At 39.0% G+C, this 12,176-nt stretch overlaps 1 protein-coding gene across 1 annotated transcript; it reads right to left on the bottom strand.

Moving 5' to 3' along the window:
- Positions 1-11,421: 11,421 nt before the first annotated feature.
- On the bottom strand, positions 11,422-11,799 carry LOC147991762 (uncharacterized). Its single transcript, XM_087538800.1, has one exon. It carries the CDS (start codon positions 11,797-11,799, stop codon positions 11,422-11,424), a length of 378 nt encoding a protein of 125 aa, XP_087394926.1.
- Between the last annotated feature and the right edge of the window lie 377 nt (positions 11,800-12,176).

Raw genomic sequence — 12,176 nt, 5'->3', positions numbered from 1 at the left:
GGACATAGCACTATTGGTGGAATAGAATATAATGATGGGGGTTGTGTGGAGAAGACGAAAAAAGAGGAAGTCTCACATTGACGCGGCTAATCAATGGGCTATGGAGATGCCCATCAATTGATGTCAATGCGAGGAGTAGGGATTGCCATGCAACGGATGCACTAGAGCTATAAATGTATGAAAGCTCAACAAAAAGAAACTAAGTGGGTGTGCATCCAACTTACTTGCTCACGAAGGCCTAGGGCATTTTGAGGAAGCCCATCGTTGGAATATACAAGCCAAGTTCTATAATGAAAATTCCCACTAGTATATGAAAGTGACAACATAGGAGACTCTCTATCATGAAGATCATGGTGCTACTTTGAAGCACAAGTGTGGATAAAAAGGATAATATCATTGTCCCCTTTTATTTCTTTTTTATTTGGCCTTTCTTTTTTTTTCTTTTTTTGGGACAATGCTCTATTAATGATGATCATCACACTTCTATTTATTTACAACTCAAAGATTACAACTCGATACTAGAACAAAGTATGACTCTATATGAATGCCTCCGATGGTGTACAGGGATGGGCAATGAATCAAGAGTGACATGTATGAAATTATGCATGGTGGTATTGCCACAAATACGATATCAACTACATGATCATGCATGGCAATATGACAATGATGAAGCGTGTCATAATAAACGTAACGGTGGAAAGTTGCATAGCAATATATCTCGGAATGGCTATGGAAATGCCATAATAGGTAGGTATGGTGGCTGTTTTGAGGAAGATATAAGGAGGTTTATGTGTGACAGAGCATATCATATCACGGGATTTGGATGCACCGGAGAAGTTTGCACCAACTCTCAAGGTGAGAAAGGGTAATGCACGGTACCGAAGAGGCTAGTAATGATGGAAAGGTGAGAGTGCGTATAATCCATGGACTCAACATTAGTCATAAAGAACTCACATACTTATTGAAAAAATCTACAAGTCATCAAAAACCAAGCATTACGCGCATGCTCCTAGGGGGATAGATTGGTAGGGAAAGACCATCGCTCGTCCCCGACCGCCACTCATGAAGAATACAATCAAAGAAACACCTCATGCTTCAAATTTGTCACACAACGGTTACGATACTTGCATGCTACGGGACTTGCAAACCTCAACACAAGTATTTATCGAATTCACAATTACTCAGCTAGCATGACTCTAATATTACCATCTTCATATCTCAAAACAATTATCAAGTATCAAACTTCTCATAGTATTCAATGCACTTATATGTTATTATACCCTTCTTGGATGCCTATCATATTAGGACTAATTTCATAACCAAACAAAACTACCATGCTGTTCTAAAGGACTCTCAAAATAATATAAGTGAAGCATGAGAGTTCATCTATTTCTATAAAATAAAACCACCGCCATGCTCTAAGAAGATATAAGTGAGGCACTAGAGCAAATGACAAACTACTTCGAAAGATATAAGTGAAGATCAATGAGTAGTCGAATAATTATGCAACTATGTGAAGACTCTCTAACATTTAAGAATTTCAGATATTGGTATTTTATTAAAATATCAAGAAAAACAAAATAAAATAAAATGATGCTCCAAGCAAAACACATATCATGTGGTGAATAAAAATATAGCCTCAAGTAAAGTTACCGATGAACAAAGACGAAAGAGGGGATGCCATCCGGGGTATCCCCAACCTTAGGCTTTTGTTTGTCCTTGAATATTACCTTGGGGTGCCTTGGTAATCCCCAAGATTAGGCTCTTTCCACTCCTTATTCCATAGTACATCGAATCTACCCAAAACTTGAAAACTTCACAACACAAAACTTAATAGAAAACTCGTAAGCTCCGTTAGTATAAGAAAATAAATCACCACTTAGGTATTGTTGTGAACTCATTCTAAATTCATATTGGTGTAATATCTACTGTATTACAACTTCTCTATGGTTCATACCCTCCGATACTACTCATAGATTCATCAAAATAACCAAACAACACATAGAAAACCGAATCTGTCAAAAACAGAACAGTCTGTAGTAATCTGTATTAAACGTATACTTCTGGAACACAAACAATTCTTAAATAAATTGGTGGACCTGAGGAATTTGTCTATTAATCATCTTAAAAAATAATCAGACTAATCGCACTCTCCTGTAAAACATGGTAGCTAATCTCGTGAGCGTGAAAGTTTCTGTTTTTTACAGCAGGATCGCAAAGACTTCACCCAAGTCTTCCCAAAGGCTCTACTTGGCACAAAAACTAATTAAAACATAAAACCACATCTAAACAGAGTCTAGATAAATTATTTATTAATAAACAGGAACAAAAATAAAAATTGGGTTGCCTCCCAACAAGCGCTAACGTTTAACGCCCCTAGCTAGGCATGATGATTCCAATGATGCTCACATAAAAGATAAGAATTGAAACGTAAATAGAGCATCATGAAGAATATGACTAGCACATTTAAGTCTAACTCACTTACTATGCATAGGGATTTTTTGAACAAACAACTTATGGGAACAATGATCAACTAGCATAGGAAGGCAAAACAAGCATAACTTCAAAACTTTAAGCACATAGAGAGGAAACTTGATATTATTGCAACTCCTACAAGCATATATTTATCCCTCATAATAACTTTCAGTAGCATCATGAATGAATTGAACAATATAACCATCACATAAAACATTCCTTTCATGATCCCCAAGCATATAAATTTTACTACTCTCCACATAAGCAAAATTCTTCTCATTCGGAATACTGGGAGTATCATAAGAAAGTCGAATACTATAGATTGTTTCCACATTAAAAGAGTAATGTTCAGAAAAAGGGTAATCATAATCATGACAAGTTTTATAAATATAATCATCACTACTTTTTATAGCATAAGTATCATCATAATAATTATCATAAGTAGCAACTTTGTTCTAATCATAATCGATTGAATCCTCTTCCAAGATAGTGGAATCATTACTAAATAAAGTCATGACCTCTCCAAATCCACTCTCGTAATTGTCACGATAAGATTCAACACCCTCCAAAATATTGGGATCATTACTTCCTAAAGTTGACACTCTTCCAAACCCACTTTCATCAATATAATCATCATGAATAGGAGGCATGCTATCATCATAATAAATTTGCATATCAAAACTTGGGACGTTAAAAATATCATCTTCATAAAACATATCATCCCCAAGCTTGGGACAAACATTAATTGCAGTAAATAAATTCTAAAACATGTCATTTTCATCAAACATAGCATCCCCAAGCTTGGGCCTTTTCATATCATAAGCATAATCACTCTCATTATTAATAGTATGGATAGCGCCAATACTATAGCAACTAATATCATCACAATGAGTAGTAGGAGGAACATCATTTGAGAGGTATGCCTTTTTACCTTTGCTTCTCCGTCTTTTCTTTTTCTTCTCCACATCATGTGTGGGTATAATCCTCTTTTTGGAGCTCCTTATTAATGAGATTGGTTGAATACAAGGATCCTCCTCATTACCTGATTCATCATAAGAAATAATAGGAGGATATTGGGAAGTCTCTTCCCTTTCATTAGTATTCTCTTCATCTTCTATTTGTTTTCTTGTCTTTATGTAATTGGCAATATAAGGATTTTCAATGCAATTCACCGCACAATACATATAAGTTTCCTCTAGATCAAAACCAAGAACATTATCGAGGGCAAATTATGGAATACCCTTAATTATACATTTCATTTCTTCATAACCCAGAAGCAAACTAAGTTCATTATGATGCGCAAGGGAAATCAAGTCATCACAATTTTTGGACATGATTTGATCATGAAACAATTTGCATTGGATATTTAAATGACCACGTTCATTGCAAAGTTCACAAGGATGGCTAAGAAAATTTAAATTTTCAGCACAAACATCTAGCCTTTCTTGCAACCATTTAGTTTCTAAATACTTATGCCTCTTGCAAAATCTATTTTCCCTATTTGGTGTGTGAATGGCATCTCTATGCACTCCACAAAAATTGACATGCTTATAAGAGACATTTTCATCATGAATAGTGCAATCATTATTAGTATCTTGGATATTCTAAGAGTTCGTACTAACAACATTGCAATCGTGCTCATCATAGAAAGATTTAGTGCCAAACATTCTAATGCATTCTTCTTCTAACACTTTGGCACAATTATTGGAATCCTTATTTTCATGAAAGACATTAAAAATATGAAGCATATGAGGTAACCTTAATTCCATTTTTTGTAATTTTATTTTAAAGAATAAACTAGTGATAAAACAACAAACTAAAAGATTCAATTGCAAGATCCAAAGATATACCTTCAAGCGCTAACCTCCCCGACAACGGCGCCGGAAAAGAGCTTGATGTCTACTACACAACCTTCTTCTTGTAGACGTTGTTGGGTCTCCAAGTGCAGCGGTTTTAGGACGGTAGCAAATTTCCCTCAAGTGGATGACCTAAGGTTTATCAATCTGTGGGAGGCGTAGGATGAAGATGGTCTCTCTCAAACAACCCTGCAACCAAATAACAAAGAGTCTCTTGTGTCCCCAACACACCCAATACAATGGTAAATTGTATAGGTGCACTAGTTCGGCAAAGAGATGGTGATACAAGTGCAATATGGATGATAGATATAGGTTTTTGTAATCTGAAATTATAAAAACAGCAAGGTAAGTAATGATAAAAGTGAGCAAAAACGGTATTGCAATGCGTTGAAACAAGGCCTAGGGTTCATACTTTCACTAGTGCAAGTTCTCTCAACAATAATAACATAATTGGATGATATAACTATCCCTCAACATGCAACAAAGAGTCACTCCAAAGTCACTAATAGCGGAGAACAAACGAAGATATTCTTGCAGGGTACGGAACCACCTCAAAGTTATCTTTTATGATCGATCTATTCAATAGTTCGTAGTAAAATAACATGAAGCTAATCTTTCCGTTGGATCTATCATAGAGTTCGTACTAGAATAACACCTTAAGAAACAAATCAACCAAAACCCTAATGTCACCTAGATACTCCAATGTCACCTCAAGTATCTGTGGGTATGATTATACGATATGCATCACAAAATCTCATATTCATCTATTCAACCAACACAAAGAACTTCAAAGAGTGCCCCAAAGTTTCTACCGCAGAGTCAAGACGAAAACATGTGCCAACCCCTATGCATAAGTTCACGAGGTCACGGAACTCGCAAGTTGATCACCAACACATACATCAAGTGGATCACGTGATATCCCGTTGTCACCACAGATAAGCACATGCAAGACATATATCAAGTGTTCTCAAATCCTTAAAGACTCAATCCGATAAGATAACTTCAAAGGAAAAACTCAATTCATCACAAGAGAGCAGAGGGGGGAGAAACATCATAAGATCCAACTATAATAGCAAAGCTCGCGATACATCAAGATCATGCCGAATCAAGAACACGAGAGAGAGAGAGAGAGATCAAACACATAGCTACTGGTACATACCCTCAGCCCCGAGGGAGAACTACTCCCTCCTCATCATGGAGAGCATCGGGATGATAATGATGGCCACCAGAGAGGGATTCCCCCCTCTGGCAGGGTGCCAGAACGGGTCTAGATTGGTTTTCGGTGGCTACAGAGGCTTGCAGCGGCGGAACTCCCGATCTAGGTTTCTTTCTGGAAGTTTGGGTATATATAAGAGGTGTTGGAGTCGGGAACAAGTCAGGGGGTCCCCGAGGCGGCCACGAGGTAGCAGGGGGCGCGCCCAGGGGGGTAGGGCGCCCCCCACCCTCGTGGTGGCCTCGGGACTCTTCTGGCCCATCTCTGGTACTCTGTGGGCTTCTTCTGGTCCAAAACGATCTCCGTGTAATTTCAGGTCAATTGGACTCCGTTTCCTTTTCCTTTTCTGCGATACTCAAAAACAAGGAAAAAACAGAAACTGGCATTGGTCTCTAGGTTAATAGGTTAGTCCAAAAAATCATATAAAATACCATATAAATGCATATAAAACATCCAAGGTTAATGATATAATAGCATGGAACAATCAAAAATTATAGATACATTGGAGACGTATCACCCACCATGAGCGGGTCTATTCTTCATAAAACTAGTAGTCTTGCGGATGCTATATCTTTGCTGATGGTTGAACTTGAAAGACAATTTATTCACATGCATCCTTGCCTACAGAGGGTTTTTCTAGAATTTCCTAAATTGAGCATTCTTCTGTTACGCGAGCAGCTACCATCTTTTTAGATCAATATACAAATTATTTAGGATGTCCAAATTTCTCAGGAATTTTGGAGTTATAGAAATATTCGAATCCTACAGAGTACTATAGACTGATCTGTTTTTGACAGATTCTGTTTTTCATGTGTTGTTTGCTTATTTTGATGAATCTATGGCTAGTATCGGGGGTATGAACCATAGAGAAGTTGGAATACAGTAGGTTTAACACCAATATAAATAAAGAATGAGTTCATTACAATACCTTAAGGTGGTGGTTTGTTTCTTATACTAACGGAGCTCATGAGACTTTCTGTTGAGTTTTGTGTTGTGAAGTTTTCAAGTTTTTGGGTAAAGATTTGATGGATTTTGGAACAAGGAGTGGCAAGAGCCTAAGCTTGGTGATGCCCAAGGCACCCCAAGGTAAAATTCAAGGATAACCAAAAGCCTAATCTTGGGGATGCCCCGGAAGGCATCCCCTCTTTCGTCTTCATCTATCGGTAACTTTACTTGAGGTTATATTTTTATTCACCACATGATATGTGTTTTGCTTGGAGCGTCTTGTATGATTTGAGTCTTTGCTTTTTAGTTTACCACAATCATCCTTGCTGTAAACACCTTTTGGAGAGACACACATGAATCGGAATTTATTGGAATACTCTATGTGCTTCACTTATATCTTTTGAGCTAGATAATTTTGCTCTACTGCTTCACTTATATCTTTTTAGAGCACGGTGGTGGTTTTATTTTATAGAAATTATTGATCTCTCATGCTTCACTTATATTATTTTGAGAGACTTTTAGAACATCATGGTAATTTGCTTTGGCTATAAAATTAGTCCTAATATGATAGACATTCAAGATGGGTATAATAAAACTTTCATATAGAGTGCATTAAATACTATGAGAAGTTTGATTCTTGATAGTTGTTTTGAGATATAAAGGTGGTAATATTAGAGTTGTGCTAGTTGAGTAATTGTGGAATTGAGAAATACTTGTGTTGAAGTTGGCAAGTCCCATATCATGCACATATGGTAAACGTTGTGTGACAAATTTGAAGCATGGGGTGTTCTTTGATTGCTTTCCTTATGAGTGGCAGTCGGGGATGAGCGATGGTCTTTTCCTACCAATCTATCGCCCTAGGAGCATGCGCGTAGTACTTGGTTTTGATGACTTGTAGATTTTTGCAATAAGTATGTGAGTTCTTTATGACTAATGTTGAGTCCATGGATTATACGCACTCTCACCATTCCATCATTGCTAGCCACTTCGGTATCGTGCATTGCCCTTTCCCACCTCGAGAGTTGGTGCAAACTTCGCCGGTGCATCCAAACCCTGTGATATGATACACTCTATCACACATAAGCCTCCTTATATCTTCCTCAAAACATCCACCATACCTACCTATTATGGCATTTCCATAGCCATTCCGAGATATATTGCCATGCAACTTTCCACTGTTCCGTTTATTATGACACGCTCCATCATTGTCATATTGCTTTGCATGATCATGTAGTTGACATCATATTTGTGGAAAAGCCACGTTCATAATTCTTTCATACATGTCACTCTTGATTCATTGCATATCCCGGTACGCCGCCGGAGGCATTCACATAGAGTCATATTTTGTTCTAAGTATCGACTTGTAATTCTTGAGTTGTAAGTAAATAAAATTGTGATGATTTTTATTATTAGAGCATTGTCCCATGTGAGTAATGGATGATGGAGACTATGATTCCCCCACAAGTCGGGATGAGATTTTGGATGAAAAAAAGGAGGCCATAAAAAAGAAGAAAAATGCCCAAAGAAAAAAATGAGAGAAAAAGAGAGAAGGGGCAATGTTACTATCCTTTTTCCACACTTGTGCTTCAAAGTAGCACCATGATATTCATGATAGAGAGTCTCCTATTTTGTCACTTTCATATACTAGTGGGAATTTTTCATTATAGAACTTGGCTTGTATATTCTAATGACGGGCTTCCTCAAAATGCCCTAGGTCTTCGTCAGCAAGCAAGTTGGATGCACACCCACTTAGTTTCTTTTGTTGAGCTTTCATATATTTATACCTCTAGTGCATCTATTGCATGGCAATCCCTACTCCTTGCATTGACATCAATTGATGGGCATCTCCATAGCCCGTTGATTAGCCGCGTCAATGTGAGACTTTCTCCCGTTTTGTCTTCTCACACAACCTCCATCATCATATTCTATTCCACCCATAGTGCTATGTCCATGACTCGCGCTCATATATTGCGTGAAAGTTGAAAGAGTTTGAAAAGGCTAAGTATGAAACAATTACTTGGCTTTTCATCGGGGTTGTGCATGATGGGAGCATTTTGTGTGACGAAAATGAAGCATGGCCAAACTATATGATTTTGTAGGGATAAGCTTTCTTTGGCTATCTTATTTTGATAAGACATAAGTTCTTGGTTATCATGCTTGAAGTATTATTATTTTTATGTCAATATTAAACTTTTGTCTAGAATCTTTTGGATTTAAACATTCATGCCACAATAAAGAGAATTACATTGAAAATTATGTTAGGTAGCATTCCACATCAAAAATTCTGTTTTTATCATTTACCTACTCGAGGATGAGCAGGAATTAAGCTTGGGGATGCTTGATACATCTCCAACATATCTATAATTTTTGGTTGTTCCATGCTATTATATTATCTGTTTTGGATGTTCAATGGGCTTTATTATGCACTTTTATATTATTTTTGGGACTAACCTATTAACCGAAGGCCCACTTCAAATTGCTGTTTTTTTGCCCATTTCAGTGTTTCGTAGAAAAGGAATATCAAACGGAATCCAAATGGAATGAACCCTTCGTGAGGATATTTTTTTTGGAACAAACGCAATCCAGGAGACTTGGAGTGGAGGTCAAGGAAGCAACGACGCAGCCACAAGGTAGGACAGTGCGCCCAGGGGGGCAGGCACTCCCTCCACGCTCGTGGGCCCCTCGTGGCTCCACCGACCTAATTATTTTGCCTATCTATACTCTTATACCCTGATAATATCTAGGGGAGCCACAAAACCGTTTTTCCATCGCCGCAACCTTCTGTACCCGTGAGATCCCATCTGGGGACCTTTTCTGGCGATTTGCCGGAGGGGGATTCGATCACGGAGGGCTTCTACGTCAACATCATAGCTTCTCCGATGATGTGTCAGTAGTTTACCACAGACCTTTGGGTCCATAGTTATTAGCTAGATGGCTTCTTCTCTCTCTTTGGATTGCAATACAAAGTTTCCTCGATGTTCTTGGAGATCTATTCGATGTAATTCTTTTTGCAGTGTGTTTGCCGAGATCCGATGAATTGTGGGTTTATGATCAAGTTTATCTATGAACAATATTTGATTCTCCTCTGAATTCTTATATGCATGATTTGATATCTTTGCAAGTCTCTTCGAATTATCAGTTTGGTTTGGCCTACTAGATTGATCTTTCTTGCAATGGGAGAAGTGCTTAGATTTGGGTTCAATCTTGCGGTGTCCTTTCCAAGTGACAGTAGGGGCAGCAAGGCACATATTGTATTGTTGCCATCGAGGATAAAAACATGGGGTTTATATCATATTGCTTGAGTTTATCCCTCTACATCATGTCATCTTGCCTAATGTGTTACTCTGTTCTTATGAACTTAATACTCTAGATGCATGCTGGATAGCGGTCAATGTGTGGAGTAATAGTAGTAGATGCAGAATCGTTTCGGTCTACCTGACACAGACGTGATGCCTATGTTCATGATCATGCCTAGATATTCTCCTAACTATGCGCTTTTCTATCAATTGCTCGGCAGTAATTTTTTCACCCACCGTAATATATGCTATCTTGAGAGAAGCCACTAGTGAAACCTATGGCCCCTGGGTCTACTTTACATCATATTATTTCCCGTCAACTAGCCATTTATGTCGCAGTTTATTTTGCAATCTGTACTTTTCAATCTATACAACAAAAATGCCAAAAATATTTATCTTATTATCTCTATCAGATCTCACTTTCGTAAGTGACTGTGAAGGGATTGACAACCGCTTTATCGTGTTGGTTGCGAGGTTCTTGTTTGTTTGTGCAGGTACTAGGCGACTTGCGTTTAGTCTCCTACTGGATTGATACCTTGGTTCTCAAAACTGAGAGAAATACTTATGCTACTTTGTTGCATCACCCTTTCCTCTTCAAAGGAAAACCAACACATGCTGCTTATTACGTATTAATCAGTTGGCAGACAAGGATGAGCTATTGGCGGTTCATACAAATATGACTCGTCATGCCATTACTTATAGAAGTAGATATTACGAAAGGTTCTGGACGGTTCAACTTAACACCACACTAGTTCAAATTTTTCCTGCAAAGTAATCTTCAAGTATCAAAGTGCGTGAAGGCACTACAGATGATGCAAAAGTTTTAACTACGCTATTACATAGCCATAGACTTGGCTCAAATGTCACTAAGTTTTCTTGGAGTCATCTATTCCTGTAGGCTAGCCCATGTACCCTCCGGGTTGACCTGATCTAGGTTGACACCTTGGCGATCTCTAGTAGTTGATGCCTTTGGGTTGTCCCATGCCGGCTCGTCTTTTTCTCCTATCTGAAGGTTATCTAGATCCCAGTTGATGGTTGTTAAAGCTTCAAAGACATCATCATATTGCATGATAATTGATGGGTCACTACTACAGGATGGCCCAAACGTGACAGTCGAATCAGAGACCCTTCGACGAAACTGTGTGCTATGCAATACTCGCAAACGGTGGTGTAAAAAATTGTTAAAAAGGTGCAAAATATTTGCGATGGCGGCGAAATCAAACACGGGTCATATTAGATTTGCGTGTGCAATGAGTGGCCAACAGTTAATCCAGTAGAACTGTTTCCGATGATGCAGAACAACAGAAACGGGCAGCCAGATGAGGGTGTGTATGATATACGGCATACAGTTCACTAGGATGAACTCTGTGTGATTAGGCAACGCAATGGAAATGGTTCAACTGAACAAGATGTGCGTGATACGCGGCAAACATGTCCGTAAACAGAAATGTGTGTGAAGACCAATAATAACACAGAGGATTTTTGCTAATAAGTTGTGTGATTTGCTTTGTCTACAGAATAATAACATGCATATATATAAATGAAATAAACATCCAATTACATAAGTGACTATACAGATCACTCGCAAAAACCTCAATGAACAATAGCATGCATACTAAAGTAGGAGAAACGATCTCTAGTCATCTACTTCTTGTGACGCTCTCGCCGCTGCTATGTGGCTCGATCCCTCGTCTGGGGCAGGAAGAAGATACTTCCTCATGTCAACGATCCGCCTGTACAACTCGTAGCTTGTGTACACGTCCTTGGCCGTGTACTTGACGTGTTGTTCATCTAGTCTCTCGTGCCAAAAATTGTGCCAGGTATTCTTGTCCTTCTTGTTCTCATCCTTCATCTTCGCATAGTAGGGGTCGATGATGGCCGAGGCGAGGTCAATCAGGGTGTTCAATTTGTTGTTGTCGCTGCCCCAGACATTGTAGTGGTGCTGGATATTGACAAGATTTGGGCATTTCAAGCCCGAAGCCTTGAGCGCTTTCAGATCGTTGGTGGTGTCCATCGTAGCGAAATTGTAGTCGGAGCTGTTGATAAACTTGGAGAAACGCTCGCAAGACCTTATGGCCAGGTGGTAGTGGTAGACGCGGACGTCATGTCGCACGCACAACTGGGCGAAGAAAACCTTCTGATCGTGCCCGACACGACCCATGGTGTACTCGAGGTCGAAGTCGACCACTTGGTACTTGTCCTCGGCAAGGAACTACGCCATAGTTCGATTGAGCTCTCCACCGAGACCGGATCATTCGTGTACCCCACCGAGAGAGCCTTCCCCCTCAAGTGGGTGTCTACAACATGATGCGTGGTGAACTAGCCACCGTTGTCGTCGTCGGCCGCTGGGAGGGCCATTGGAGCTACATGGAGCGCCATTGGAACCGCTAG

The sequence above is a fragment of the Triticum urartu genome, chromosome 1A (assembly GCF_056163025.1).
Source record: "Triticum urartu cultivar PI428250 chromosome 1A, HENAU_Tu73, whole genome shotgun sequence".
Classification (NCBI taxonomy): domain Eukaryota; kingdom Viridiplantae; phylum Streptophyta; class Magnoliopsida; order Poales; family Poaceae; genus Triticum; species Triticum urartu.
Note: the sequence above shows the minus strand (reverse complement) of the source record. Positions and strands in the feature narration are given on the sequence as shown.